At 36.2% G+C, this 15,994-nt stretch overlaps 1 protein-coding gene across 2 annotated transcripts in view; it reads left to right on the forward strand.

Annotated features, from left to right (window-relative positions):
• The window catches only part of STK3 (serine/threonine kinase 3), a 137,903-nt gene that overhangs the window by 30,214 nt on the left and 91,695 nt on the right, over nucleotides 1–15,994 (forward strand). Inside the window, exons 5-6 of one of the 2 annotated variants that reach the window (XM_009891831.1) lie at nucleotides 1,180–1,344; nucleotides 1,770–1,937. The exons of the other annotated variant lie outside the window; for it this stretch is intronic. Of the exons in view, the coding sequence (XP_009890133.1) occupies nucleotides 1,180–1,344; nucleotides 1,770–1,937 (333 nt within the window). The remainder of the gene's footprint in view (nucleotides 1–1,179; nucleotides 1,345–1,769; nucleotides 1,938–15,994) is intronic. 2 annotated transcript variants of the gene reach the window in all.

Genomic DNA, 15,994 nt, shown 5'->3' on the forward strand with positions numbered 1-15,994 from the left:
TTGTTGGCAACTTCCAGCGTAAGAGTACTCTGACATTTTAGTTGTCCTTTTTCAGGGCTGAATAGGGTTTTGGGAAGGCCACTGGGGCACATCTGTATGGGTGTAGTTCTACAGCTTTGTGTCAGTATGGAGCACAGGCATGGTGAAATACTTATTTTCAAAAATTAGCATTTACTTACATTCTTTACCAAATAAAGGTACTAGCTGTAAAAGGAATGTAAAAGCTCTGTAAACTAGCTGGGAACTGTTGGGGTGTTTGTATTTCTGCATTTCTGTATTTCTCCCTGCAGGTAATAAGTAGCAAGTGTCCCTGACGAATATATTTTTCACGAGCTTTGTGGTGAATAATCATTTGGCTGTTTTCTGCACACCTTTATCCCTTGATTTTTGTTTTGTGCTTTTTTTGTTCTTGTGAAGAAGCTCTTAATTGATCCTCTCTAACTTGTAAGTTGCTCGCAATGAGAAACTAATAGTAGCGCAATTAGGAATAGCTAGTGGACAAAACTTTGATACTACTAATTGTAGACTTAGCAGGCATTTCATATGTAGGAATTTGAGAAATGAAGAAAACATGGCATTCCTTTCATCTCTTTCCAAATGTAGCACTGTGCTAGTTTGGGAAAACTGTGTAAAGAACTTAAGGGCAATAGCTCTAGCCTTCCACAGGAGAGAAAGGGCTATCTTTTTCCAGGGATGTATTCTGGTGTGTGTCATCTAGTCCAGTGGTGACCACCATAACCTTTGACAAAGGTAATGCATAACTTGACAATTAATATGTGTTATCTTAGTGATAAATGTATTAGTTGTATATTGTAGAAACTGTGCTGCAGTCTTTATGAAGGATGTCAACATCTAAAGAGTAGTAACTTTTGATTGACAGGGAAGAGAATATTGCATATTCTGCCATCTGATCTTCATCAGTCAGCCCCTTCTGTAGTTTTGCAGCTCCTTTGCTCTAACTGGACTCTAGATGTGTAAGAATCTAGCTATATGGATCAAGTTAGATCAGAGTTTTGAATTGTAAATGCTATTGGACATATTCCTGTGTTAAAATAAAATGTATTAATATACATAGTCTCTATTATTTATAATGATCACTATGAAATGATTATTTTTAAAATAGTTCAAATATATAGATTCCATGTGTATACCTGAAAGTGGTTTTATATTTTCTTGCAGCTTACAGAAGATGAAATTGCAACTATTCTGAAATCTACTCTTAAAGGACTTGAATACTTGCACTTTATGAGAAAAATACATAGAGATATAAAGGCTGGAAACATCCTTCTTAACACCGAGGGACATGCAAAATTAGCTGATTTTGGTGTGGCTGGCCAGTTAACAGTAAGTACCTGTGGAAAGATCATTTAAAAATGCTCTAGTGTTCCTAACCATCATCTTTTACTTTTGACTTTTTTTCCTGCCTCGTATTTTGTGTCTGAGGAGTGACTAGTGGTACTGGTAGAGCTAACATTCTTTAGCATGATGAGTATTTAATGTATTGCAAGGCTATTTAGTTTTCGTTGTTTATTTTTATAACCCAGTGTACTTCAAGTGCATGATGATCCCACTTAAACTTTTGTTTGAGGTTTATGATCATTGTCACCTGTTTGGCCTCTGTGCACTGATGGACTGAATCTGTTTGGTCTTAACTGGAAGTCATTACCATTTGACCTTTGGGTGGCTAATTTAACTTTTAAATAAATTCATATCAAAAGAATTTGAAAGAAAGCATATCTATTTTAATTGCATAAATAATATAATTACAGGATACAATGGCAAAACGTAATACTGTTATAGGAACTCCGTTCTGGATGGCTCCTGAAGTAATACAAGAGATTGGCTATAACTGTGTGGCAGACATCTGGTCCCTCGGTATCACTTCAATAGAAATGGCTGAAGGAAAGCCTCCCTATGCTGATATTCATCCAATGAGGGTAAGAGTGTGTGGTGGTGTTTTCTTGTTTGTTGTATTATAATGACCAAAAAACCCTGAAAAGTCTATATAGCGGAATCATAAAACTGTACGTTTATGGACAAAGATTTTAAGACTAAGGATTTTTACTTGCCGTCTTGCTTCCTGTTTACCACAGTTTGCCTCTGTTTTAACACGTCTTTGTAAGGTTTCAAAATGCTTTTATCTCTACTTGAGAGGGAACTAAAGCAATAAGTGCTTAATTGACTTGAAGGCAACATATAGAGCCTGTTCCATACTGTACCTACACTTGGAGAGCTCCATAACCAAGAGGCCATCCTCCTTTGAAAGGGAGTTTTGAAGTAAAGATGACCTAAAGAAGGATTCAGAATTGTCCTGTGTTAGCGCTGCTAGTGTTAGTAACCCCTGACAGTTTTTATTTATTACTGACTCTTAAAGTCTGTTACTGAATTAGTTTACCTTTTGCAAAATAAAATGTAAAAAGAATTAGTTGCTTTATGAGTAGTAGCAGTTATGAAGAAATTTCTTGGAGAAGTTCCTGGGGAACAATATTTATCTAGGAATAACTGTTGCTACTGTTAGTCATGCTTTTATTTTTTTCAAATGAGCAATAGAATAGCTGGACTGATTGCACTGAGCATCAATAAATACTCCATTCTTGAATTGTTCGTATCTAAAGTCCATTTGATATTAATAAGGCCCTCCATATTGCTAAAAGCAGATTATTTTTTTTTTCCAGCTTGAATTGCTGCAAAAATGACATGCATACTACATTATTTTATTCAGTTTTCTTTTTCCGGTGCCTCATATATCAGGATCTTAATATAAGGAAGCCACTACTGTTGAAAGAGTAGCTACTTTTCATATATGATAACTGTAAGGTGATGCATATATGAGTTCAAGTGTGTTTAGTGCTGTTGGGGTCTTGATTTTTATTTTTTTTAACTTTTTTGTTTGTGTGTGCTTTTGTTTCCTGAAGTTTTATGGCAATGTGCAGCATGGTTAAAGCTAGTGAGTGTTTTGCAATGAGAAACATTACATAATTTTGGAAACAAAGCTTAGTAATTTTCATGCACCATATTTTTTTTTTCTGTGTAATTAACTATTTTAAATTTAGTGTTCAAACTGAAAAAGATGAAAGCTGAGAACAAAATAAGTATCTCTGAAGCTTGTTTTTGATGGAAATTTAATTTAAGATGAAATAACATTGAAAAATATTTTGAAGAACTATTGATTACAAATTAAATATGTTTGATCATGCTGGGGTTTTTAGTTGTACTTTTAAAAAAATGTCTTAATTACATCTGAGTTAATTTTAATGTCGTTACATGTAGTTGCACTAGCTGTTGAAAGGTGAGGACTATATTATCAGAGAGGATTTTTATATGCATGACAATAGCTGCTTATAAATCAAAGGTCACTGAGTTTGAAAGCTTGTGAATCTGCTTAATTCTTGTAATCAAATGAATGCTATCAAAGGCCAAAGTAATTTAACATAACAATTCTGGATTACATAGAACATGTGTTCTTGTTAATAAATTACATTATAGTTTTTAAGGGCTTGTGTGCTGTTAGTACTCTTTTGTATATTTGATACCTACGGTTTTTCTTAATTTTTATTACTGAGTTGTTACAGTGGTTAACAAGAAATACACAGATTTAAGTTGCAATAGTTTTCCCAGTGTCATATGATATAGCTTCACAGGACTTTTGGACATATGTAGATGCTTTCCTACTTTGTTTTAGTTATGACATAGAATTGATACAGGCAAGCATGAAAGCTTGGGCAAATTTTCATTACTTTTTGTAGATGTTGCTGGAGTTCTGTGGTATTTATGTAAGGCACAATTTTGTTACTTGGGAATGCATGTTGGAATTACCATGTGCACTATTTTGCTGTAGGCTGGTTGGCACTGCCACAAAGGTAATGCACTGCCAGTAGGCCATTTCCTTGTCAACTGCATTTACAGCTTAATAGAAATATTACATGACTTCTTTAAACAAGTGTTTTGGCAGAGAGGAAATAGCAGATTCCACGCAAACAAGCATAGCTTCCTCTGCTTAACCACACTGTAGCTACTCCAAAGAATTCTACTAGTTTCATCTGGGAAAGAATGAGAAGTGGGGGGTGCAAAATGGAATTCCATGTCGGGGGAAAAACAGCAGGTTTTTTCTGTTTAAGTATTCCAGTTTTAGTATATTTGACTGCGCGTCATCAACACTATTTTATTTCTTTCTGCTGCAAATCTGAGTTCAACAGAACCTGCAGTTGTCATACTTGATTTGAGGCTCAAAGGTCAAGAGCATTTGCCAGCCCAGTAAGTCTAATGATTTATTCATGTAAGAATTACAGAATGCCTCACACATTCGATGTCAGAGTCCTTTTGTGCTTTTGCTAATGATGAAAAGTGAAACTTCTGTATTTTCTCTTGAGTTTTCATCAAAGGAGGAGTGTTTTCAAGTAGTTTTAAAGGAGGAAGAAATATGGACAGCCTCAAGATTGCCCTAAAATGTGGTGGTATAGCCACTGGAAATAGCAAGGAATTTGCTGATAAGTCAAAAAAAATCACTCAAACTTAGATAACTTAACCCATCCAGCAGGGCTAAAAGCATGTTGATTGCAGTAGGCAGTGCAGCAGCCAGGGTTAATGTGGCTAACAGTGTTTGCATCTGCCTTTGGTTGGTCTGTTGGGATGAGCAGTTATGAATTTATAGTGAAGCTAATTAAAGGGGGCTTCGGTGTGGTTCTAGAGCAAGACTCAAGCTCCTACTCTGAAGTGGCAGCGATCTGTTTTAACAGCTGCGTTCCCGTGTCCCCCATTGACTGCGGCATGTACGCTCTCCTGTTCTGATGAAGTATTTATGTCCTACCGCTGTCTGAATTTAATTCAAACCATTAACTGCTTTGTTCAGTCTCTCCTCTTTGTGCAATATCTGGCTTTATTATTATTATTTTTTAATCTGTAACGGAAACATAAAGATTGGCACTGCTTTGCCATAGTAGTTGTGATCTTGCTTCTTGTTAAAAATTGATAACATGCTTTTGAAATATCTTCTGGTTTTGCTAATCAAGCCATGATCTTAAATTTGTCATGTAAAAGAACTATTTCTGGTGGAAGATCCTTTAAGCTGCAAAGATTCTACTTTATCATAATCCACCTACTGCTGATATTTGGCTCTGTAAAGAAGTAGATTAACAACACTTTGCCATAAAGCTAATCTTAGACCTTAAGAATGGCTGGGTTTTGAGGTCCTTTCTCTAGGACCACCTTTACCACAAATTTTCCTTGTATTCACGCAATGACATGATCACTTATTGCTGCGAGGCGGTGATTTTCATGATCAATTTAAGCCAATTTAAGTGTGGGCTGCTGATTATAGAGACAGCCAATCCCTAGCCAGGGGTTCCTGGCCTTTCTGTTAAGTGAACACTAGCATTTCTGTGGCTTCACAGGGAGTTGGAGAAAGGAACTGATGTTCTGAAAAGTTAACCTGACGAAAACCTGCTAGAACTGCTGCTCTTTGCAAGGTCAACGCTGGCTGAGCAGGTGGTGTGCTTTAGATAAATGCTGGTACTTCTCTTCCAAAAAACCCCCGCCCCCAAACCCCAAAAAGCCCAACCCCCCAAACTCTTTTCTTTCATGCTTATCAGGCAGCTGCAATAATTCATGTTGCTGTGGTATGGAAGAAGCTGGTGGTAGATGTGTTTTTCAACACTTCACAGTATTGGCCTTTGTTTCTTTATAGTGAGGTTTGTTGGAAATGGACATGTGGGCATCACATGTTCTCCAGTGAATTGGAGGAAGCCAATTTGAACTGCTTCCATTTGCCTTAAGTCCAATCATGATATTTATTTTTCCATGGCACTTACCCAGATTATCCATGCCTCCTGCTTAGCCTGTGTAATTTCCACCCTGGACTAATCTGTTTGTAATAACCTTTTATTCCTGATATATCTTATAACAATCTACCATTTCCCAGGTTTTTTTTATTCTCAGCGTATTCCATTAAAACTGGAGATTGAAGTCAGAATTATTGCTGTGTAAAGCTGCAACAACCAAGGAAGGTGTCATGTTGAGCATCGCTGTCTGATTGTGACCAGTTTTCAGTCATTGAGCAAATGGTTTCCTCTATGCCTTTTGTGCCAGAAGTTGAAAAGAGGGAAGAAAAAAAAACTACTTCTGGCGATGTCAGATGTCTTTCTGTACAGTCACTCTTGCATTTCTTCTCTCCAACAGATAGAATTTTTCTTACTGGTTTCTATTATTTTCTTTGGGAATTCACCTATCTTATCTCAGCATTACTGATTTTAATTTAGAGTAGGTTTATAAAAGTATATGACATGTTTTTTTATTTTAGTATTTTTGCTTATCTTTAGAAAAGAGTTTGAGTTAAATTCTAACAGTCCTTTTCCTTTTAAGAACTTTCTATGAGACACTTTTTGTTAATTTGTAACTTGAGATCTTGCTTGCTGTTTCTAGATAGAGTGAGCTAATATTTAAAGAGATTTAAAATATGGATTTTTGATTGTACAGTACTGTTTATTATTTTACTACCTCTTCAAAATCTTGGGGAAGAATGACAGTGAGTTGTGGCGAGACTCAACTGAGTGTGGGTCCTTGGGAAGGTCATAATTCAATATTTCTGTTGTGCATTCTATGTTATGATAGTTCCCTCACAATTAAATATCCAACGTGCTTTGAAGTGACTTAATGTACTAAGATCATTTTAAAATAGTTAAGCCTTGAAAAAGCATGTAAAACCCTAACACATCCAGTTCTTTGAATGGTAGGAATGCATATAGCTAAAAGAACAAAAAATTCCTCTGGATCTTCCATTCTGTCTTGTCTGTCTTAAAAAATCTGATTTCTCAGGGCAGGATTTTAGTGTTGTTTTCTTACACATTGCCATATTCATTCTAAATTTATAAATAATAAATGATGATACAATGTAAAATGTAAGTTTACTGTAGGGACCTAAGACACTGATGTGGTATGGTTGAGGCAGTAGATGAGAATTGGAGAAGCATGTGTCTTGCTGCAGGCTTCCCAAAGAGCTGTTGGAAGACCTTTGGACTTCTCTAGGCTTTAAGTGGAGTTTTTGTGGTTGCTTTAAACTGACCTAAATGCAGATGGCTGCAAAGGGGTGGTATTCCTACCTGTTTCCATGCATTTTCACCCCCCATTTCTGTTGGAACAAGCATTTAGGTAGCTACATGATAAGCTGGATCAGAAAATTGATCCATCTGAAAACTAAGCAAGTAACAAGAAGTAGCTTTCACTGATATTGTTAACACAGTGCTTGGACTAGGTGGGAACAAAAATATGTGGTTGGAACAGGATTGGCTAAGTTGGTGCTGAGGTTGACTTAAAGTAATTGCAAAAACAGAGTCTCAGCTGTCCATTCGTAAATTTATTATGAGTAAAACTAATAATTATTTAAGGAAACTCCTGTATACATAAGTGCATCAATGGTCGCGATGTTTCCAGATACTGTCATGCTTGGGAGCTATAGCTGTAGGTGCAGTGCTGCCATTCTGGTTTTGCTGCTCTGGATTTCATTTACCTTTTGAATGGAGAGAGAGCCTGAGGAAAGAGGTTGCTCCTCCTTTTTTCTAATAGACAAGTGCCTGCAGATTGCAAAGCTTTTCTGGAGATGACCCTTACAAATGCCTGTTGTAAGGTACAAACGCTTTTTTTGTAGCCAGTCCTTTTGGACTTTTTCTAGTTGGGCATATCAATAAAATGAGACAGGGTTCTAGACCTTTCATGGATAAGTGTTCCCCTGCAAAGCCTCCTTCTGCCACCTCATGTGTTCTTCTGCTATTGCCATGATACAGCTGAACTTCATGGCGTAAACTTCCAGTGGCCTTCAGTTTGCATGCAGCTGAAGGTAGGTGTGGCTTTATAATATATTTACCCCTGTGGTACTACTTATAGCCAGAATTTCAAATAGGTGTTAAAACTTTATTCAAGGGAAAAAAAAAAAAAAAAAAGCTCAGTTAATACTAGACAGTATTTGTCTAGCAGAAAATAAAGTATGTTCTTTATATACATTGGGGAAAAAAAGAAAAAATAATAAAATCAATGTTGGAGGAGTTCCTTCTCACATAGATCACCATGAGAAATGCAACTCCATATGTAGCATTTTTTCTTTGAGAGAGAAGTAGTATTATGTGGTTCAAACCAGTTGCACCTATACTAATACCAGTGGTATTGTATCTTGGGTAGTTTTCTTTTTTTGTTCAACAACTTTCTTTTCAGGGTTGAACTAAGGAAGTGTGACTTACTTTATTTAAGTTTTTTTTAAAAAGAAAGCTTTAAACTTTCATTTAAATATGCTGCTACTTCAAATCAGTAAGCAGCCTGTCCACCTGCTCTGATCAAATGTGAATAATTGTTGTATGGCAATTTTTGTATGATTAAAAAAAAAACAGATAAGGCATGTCTTTCAGCAGTACATTTAAAAAAATAAAAGTGCCAAATGGTTTTTCATTCAAGATTAATTTCACTTGTCAAAATAAACATAGATTTTTTTCTTTTTTTTTTCTTTTGTTTTAAACTTTGAAGAATGATCAATGTTTATAGTGTGTGAACAGACCTCTTTACCTGAACTACTTCTGGTGGTGGTATGTTATTGCTGAGGTGTAGGCCAGTTCTTAACATCCTGTCCATGACTTGACTCCTTTCAACAAGGCTTCTGGAATTGAGGGATTTGAAAAGTTGGGCAAATAAAATAAGTAATTGTATACCTTTCAACTTCCACAGCTGTGTGTATTCCATTTTTTTTTTTTTTGACAGAGAAAATACGTGATGTGCATACCTAAATGAGATATTTGCATAGACTTTGCTAGAACTTTAATATCTAGATATTAGATCTACTGATCACCAGGAGGCTTGCTCTTTCGGTCAGTTAGGATCCCAGTTAGTGCTTGTTGTAATTGTAATGAGATTCGGACTTGGTTGCTTATTTTGTCAGCATTCTTTAATAGGCATGTAAAAGCAACATTTTCTATGGGTTGCTATATGTAGCTTAACTTGAGGAAACATATTTAGAAATTTTCTGGAATACAATTAAGGCACCTGTTAACTACTGCAGCAGTGTCATTTTTACTGCGTGAAAAGAACCAGTTTTTAGGTAGTCGGTAATTGTGTCCATTTGACATTAGTTTTCACTGTGGTTATTTTTAGCTGCGGATTGAAACAAAATGAAGTGCGAACTGGTCCTGCAGAAAAATCATTGTTTGTTAAAATTGCACTTGTGGCTTGTGGCCAAACTGCTCATGGAGATTCTTCTCTATGGATTTATCCCCCCCCGCCCCCCAAGATATATCTAGATCTCTAGACTTAAAGTTATGATTGTAGTTAAGATTTGCTTGGTGTTCATTTATGTATGTAGGGTGATCTAGGGAGGTTTCAAGTGCCTTCCTCCTTAGGCTCTTATTCTTTGCGGAAATGCTAGGCATAGGTACAGACGTAGTACCCTTTGAACGTAACTTCTTTTTCAGTATTTAATGCCTGCAGGATTCACAGAGGAAGTGAATTTCAAAAGGATTCATTTGCTTATTTGCTTGTGACCAGCCCTGCTATAGACTCAACTGTAGAGGATCCAGCGGGGAATATTCTGATGAGCGAGGAGGTCAACCCAGACAAGTGCCCCTGGGGTATAGTCTAGTTTATTGTGATACAAAAATATAGCTTCCCATTTTTCAGCATGGCTAGCATAGAATTTTAATGGAAGTTCCTATATACCAAGCACAGCTTATCCAAATAAGATAAACAGAGTAAAAGAAATAGTATGTTAGTGGTCCTCAGACACTGAAGGTAAGTTTAGAGGTGTCCAGTTGCAAAACGTGAAATAAAGCCTGCGACATTTTACTTACTTTCTTAAATTACAATTGGTGATTCATTGTTTTACTTTACCAGATTCAGTTATGTGTATCGAGCCTCCTAGAGAGTGATGTGCTACTATGGCAGCATTCAGTTTCCAGGAATTGACAGCTTGCTACGCAAAGGGATAGTACATTTAACATCAGCCCATTTCATGTGGAAAGGAGAGTTTTTGTAATACTGTGGTGAAAGCAAGATAGCAAAAATACCATTTGTCCTCTGGCAAAACTTGCAGATGATAAAAATTTTCTCCCAGATATTCCAAGGAACTTTTTGAAGAGGTTTTGCCACAGTGCGTTATCAAGGGCCTGTACTCCCTTCTTCCCACAGAAAAGGCTGATGGATCTTTCTGGTTTATGGTATTCGTGAGAGTACAAACCACATGAAAGACTGGATTAAAAACAGCAGTTCAGTTCTTTTTCCCTAGAGATTTGCAAAGGGGTGCAGAGCTGGCCTGATAATCTAGTTTCTTTTAATCGAGATACTGACAAGGTAGTACCTGATTCTTCAGAGAGAGGAAAAATGATGTAAAGCAGGATGTAAGGAGCAGAAGAAAGTAAAAGATGGGGATAATGGCAAACAGGGTTGGACTGAGTTCAGCTCTAGAAATCCAGAAGATGCTACTGTGGTAAGACGGGAATCTATGTGAAGTCTGGAAGAAGAGCTGGCTAATGAGAGGAAATTGGTGCTTTATAAAGGTTCACATCCATTCGTATTTGTTTGTCTAATCAGCGCAGAATGATACGACAGTAGTATCGATACACATACTATGATATTAGAATACTTGAGGTGTGTATGATGATTAAATTGGAAGACAACAAGGCCCTATTCCTGTCCACATTAAAGCTTTTGAAAAGTCTACTATCTGATGTATGTAATTGTTGTCTTCCTGTAAGTATTTTCTTGTCTACTCTTCTTTTTTTCTTGCATCTCTCCAACTTCTTTTTTCCCTTCAGTGAAGAGATGACTTGAAAGTTCAGATAGTAAAACCGTTACAATATAAATACAGTACAGTTAAAAGTATTTGTGGTTACAGAATCTAGCATAAATGTTTCACTGTGGTTTGGAGAATGCATCTTCACTCCTTCATACCACTAGAATTTTTTGGGGTGGAATAAATAATATGTTTATTACTGTTAAGAGAATAATTTATAATTTCTTCAAATTTTTTAAATCATATCGGTGTTGTTGGTTGCATATGTGCGCAAAAAGGAAATGTTAATCTGTCACGTGTAATAAAGTAGCAGAAGCAGAGAATATTTGAAATTTGGACTGGAACTGGAGTTTAATTTGAATTAAATGGAAAACATTTATTTCGTGCTTCTAAATGAGGATTTAATTAAAAATAAATGAGTTCATCTTTTTAGACTTACCCTTGAATAGGAAATTTGAAACATACTTCAGTTGATGGTTGGTTTTCTCTGACTTTGATTAATCACTTTCAAAGTCAGTGGAGGATCAGTACAGTAATTTCATAATTACACACAAGTGAGTTAACTTGAAACTTTAACTAAAATAACTGTAAAGGAAGTTTGATGTTGGTTAGTTTCATGTAACGCTGTGTATCTTTTGTGTATGATTCAGATTTTCAGAAGTGCTAATCTGAAAAAAGGACCATACCATGATACTACCCATTTATATGTGAAATACTTTAATAGGGAAATGTTTGACCCGGGAATATTATTTTTCAAAGACGTTGGAACAGTAGACAGGCTGAATGAAGCCATGAAATTGATGGAAGGATTCTTGATGACTTTGAGTGAACATTGCATCAAGCCCTACATCTGTAAGCATTGTTAAAGATTATTTGATAGAACTGTTAATGTGGGTAAAGCCAAGCATGTATTCAACAAAACTAGTGCAGCATAGGTTAGCGTTATTCTCTGCTGCTGAGCTGGCTGCTTTCTCCCTAGGCAAATGTTAAAAAAACCCAAGCAAACAAAAGCCCACCAAAAAGCTCATTTGGAAGTTTTATATCACTGTAGATCTGCTCATGTTAGTAAATGCAGATGTTAGTAAAACTGTAAACGTAGCTCAAAGTGCAAAGCAAAACTATTTTGCAACTTGAAGATCTCAAGAAAATTTTATTTGAAATAGGCATTTGGTAGTAAATCATCAAGATACATTAAAACTAGAATTACAATTCTAATGTCATAAGACTTTTTTTATTGATTAACTTTCTGCACATTCTTATTTGAAAAAGCCTTTCCATCATTTGTATTCATCATTGTATGCTGAATCTATTAAACTTCTTTTTAACTTGCGCTGTGGACTTGGAAAATTACTCAGCAAGGTGTTTATGCACAGACTTGAGAGAACTCCTTTTACTAAAAATTCTACAGTACCCTGCGGGATATTGTAAAATATACCACAGATTTCAAAACCTTTAAGTGAAGAGCTATATATATTTACCAGAGATGCTTCTATTTCTTATTTCTATCATCTTTCAATTTCCAGCATTAACACAAAGTATACAATGGTAATTTTTATTCAGAGGCCTGGCAGCTAGCTTTATTGACGAGGAGGGAATTAGTGTATTGCTTTTAGTTGAAGTAGGTCTGTTTGGATTTTTGTATGTGACTAGTGTCTTGTTAAGTCAAAAAAGAACTCAGTAAATAATTTTAAGAGTTTCTTGGAAGCTTGAATCAACGCGTCTTTATTGAATAGAATTATATGTTCATTTTTTTCTTAAACTTTGACATGTTTTCTGTCAGTATAGCTAGTTGACTTGGAGGGAGTGCTTTAAAGAGACTTGACTACTGTATTGCCAAATTCTTAACACTTTATTACACTTTCTAAAACCAAAATTGTATTTACTTGGGTTTTAGTTAAAGGGCTATTTATTTGATTTTTATCGTGTGGGAGAAAGTGGCAATCGGATTACAAGGAAAATACTAAGCTTCTCCTGCTACTTACAGTAAGATTTTTAAATGCTTTAAGTCTATATGGGTTGTTTACTTTGGAAAAAAAAAAAATAAAAATCAGTCTTTAAAAATTGCTTAGATTGAAAGGAAGGTAAAATTTGGAATGGAGAAAACTTATTAAGGCTGTATGTACTCTGTTTCTCTTTTGGTTTTATATTGCCTAAAATGTACACTAGGTCATTTTTAGAGGATGATGCGTATTTAACGGAAGAAATTTATTTAAAAGGAAGGGTTGCCAACCAGTATAAATTTGTTTCAGTTAAAACTTGATGGTCTAAAGACAACTTATAATCCTTTTCTTGTTATGAGGTATTGTCAAATTTGTAGTAGTATCAGTTAAAAAGTTTATGGAAACTTTGTTTTAAGGTGGTTTAAAAGAAAACTAAATCTTTAATTTGTATTTGATGGCACCTGTTTTCATTTTGTTTCCCTGGCAACACCAGTGGTATAAAAATTGCCTGTAGACCACCCTGGTTTTACAGAAGAATGAAACCAGTCTAGCTTTTTCATTTCAGCCTTTTATTTTACTGACTAAATACTTAAACAAAGCTCTAACACACAGTCGGTGGTTTGTGAACTAACTTGAATGATTTGGGTATGCAGTTGGTGATTTTGTGTTAGAATTTTCTGTATGAATGTCAGTTTGTGTTGTTACATTATTTTAAAAATGCATGGAGATACTATATAGGAAGTACTGCTGATATACTGTGGCAGAAAAAGCTGTGTTTGAATGCTGTACTGTTTACCTGCAGAGAAGTAGAGTAAAATTCATAGTTTTTAGATAGCGTCGTCTGTATGGATCCAAACTTTTATACCAGATGTAAGTTCTCGTTATTGGCGTTCCATGGGAAAGAAATAAAGCCAAGACAAATGTTACCTCCAGATTTCTACTTTCTTCTATGCTAATTAATCAATGTGAATTCTCAGACATGGTAATGAAGATTATACTTATGGTGTTCCGATCATCTCAATTCTTATTGCATTATCAGTTTCTAGTTTGTTTCAGAAAAGCAAACATGGACACTTCTTGGAAATACTGCTTATCGTTACCTGCCTACCTGAAAAACTACTTTAGCGGCAAAAGCCTCTTCTGCAGACTATATTCCTGAACTCCATGCTATAATGTTGATGATGGGGAAAAAAAAAAAAAAGTCAGTGTTCTGGTGGAGCAAATCAGAGCTAACGAGAACTTCTCTTTTATAGTGAGAATTACGGAAATGCTGGAGAGTCTGGGAAGATTCAGGTGTGTTACGCTTTCCGTTCTCCCTCAGAAATTTAGAGTAGTTTTGGAAGATAATGAATTGATCTGTTCTCAGAAAAGACTCTTTTGGTGGTGAAGACCTCTGATGGAATTCAAAAGAACCTATGATAGTTGCTGTGGTATTCCCAGTGTCCTGGTGCCATCACTGTAGGCTGGGCAATAGAGGTGGCAGCCCAGTATTTTATCTGCTGCTGCTCCTTTTTTCATGCTATGAATGTTTACGTAGGTAAATGTAAAACAGGTAGCGTTAGCAAGCACAAGATTTATGGGCAAACTGACATACACGTGTCATCTGTTTCAACCGGGATGTTCCTTAAGAAGTGTTATAATCATGCATTCTGGTCTTGGGACAGAGGGTGTATCTACGTTGGGCAGGTACATGCGGATACAAGTGAGCTTTGCCCATACTATCCTACTTTTACTTTTCTCCAGGAGTTTCTCCAGAGCAACTGTGTGTGCACATTAAATACTTTAATTTTTGTCAGGTGAGGAAGCAATGTTACTCCATCTTGCTTTTTGTTTATTTCTCTGAATAATACAATTAATTTGTGCAAACTGTATTTTTTTGAGATTCAGAAGTGGTAAGCATCTGATTTTGGGGGGTGAAAATGAGGTTGTTTAACTTCCGAATTTTTAAAACAAACTAAAAGAGGAACTTCAATGAATGCGGTGTTGTTAAACAGTCAGATTGATTGAACATCAGTACAAAGATTCTTAAAAGTTGATCCTTCTTGCATTCACATGAATTGTCATATGTAAATGGTGACTCTGGAGCAACTGGATGCAATGCCACTTTATTGGTGTGAAAATTGTGGAATATGAAGTAGATAGAAGGTTCTTGCTAGACTGGAAATGCTACAGTAAGCTGATGGTACTAGAGAAAGTTTTACTGCTGTAGCCCTGGATGAACAGTAGGACAACCTAAAAGCCAAAGGCCATGTGTGCCTCTCTGCGTGCTCCGATAGCAGTGCTCTCAGAGGGCAGCATGGGACTTGGCTCCAGCTCAGAAGCAGTACAGTACAGTACAGTAACGTGCCTCTGTATCCAAAGTAACATACACAGCCTCTGAGCTCATTTACATGTGTGTAAAAAATACGTGCTGTTTCAGGCTGTAGTTCATAATACTGGATTCACTTACAGTGCCTGGACTGGGTGTGGGCACAGAAGTGCATTTCTCTAAGTGGCTAAAGCGTACGCTGCAGTATTTCTGCTGCTGGCTTGTTGACTTTATGCCAGTTGAGGGTAGATTAAGATTTGGTTCAGCATAAAGTTAGCTGATACAAAGTTTAACCTATGAAATTTCTTTTTTTAATTAACTTACTGGAGAAGAGAGTGTGTTCTGGTGCAGTGTGTTTGATCTGGCATTACAATTCCTAAAGCTACTTTAGTGTTGTCTGAAAGGAGCCTTGATCAGCTGGACTAACATGCCAATGCTACGGCTACACAGCACAAGCGTGACTGTAATACTGACAACATGTTTATGCTAGATGTGTTTTATCTAGCATGTGTCTCAATAGCAATTATTATGTGGTGGAAGAGCAGTTTGGGACTACTGGCCAAGGGACCTGGACAAACTTAATGAATGCAGAAAATTGATTTTACCATGACTTGACTCCATCCATTCTAGCTATACCAGAATGGCACAGTCACACCTTCAATTGCAACCTTTATCATCCAGGGTTATTCTCATTTCACGAAATGACTGTAACTTAAGACAAAAATTCAGAGTTTGAACTGCAAAAAGAGAAATTGAAAATACTTCCTAAAGTTAAAAAAATCAAACAAAACTTTCAGAAAAATCATTGAGAAAATAATCACGAACTTTGAACAACTTTGTTCCCTTTTTCTTTCAACTTAACAAAAGTGTAAAATTTAATCAACTCAGCTTGCTGCCATGGAAGGGAACACCCCTAAGGTGTGTCAGGATTTTTGCACCTAGTGTTTTATGATCTCTTGTGCTTGTCTTACCTGACAAACTTGTCTG

The sequence above is a fragment of the Charadrius vociferus genome, unplaced genomic scaffold (genome assembly GCF_000708025.1).
Source record: "Charadrius vociferus isolate BGI_N301 unplaced genomic scaffold, ASM70802v2 scaffold15, whole genome shotgun sequence".
Lineage (NCBI taxonomy): Eukaryota > Metazoa > Chordata > Aves > Charadriiformes > Charadriidae > Charadrius > Charadrius vociferus.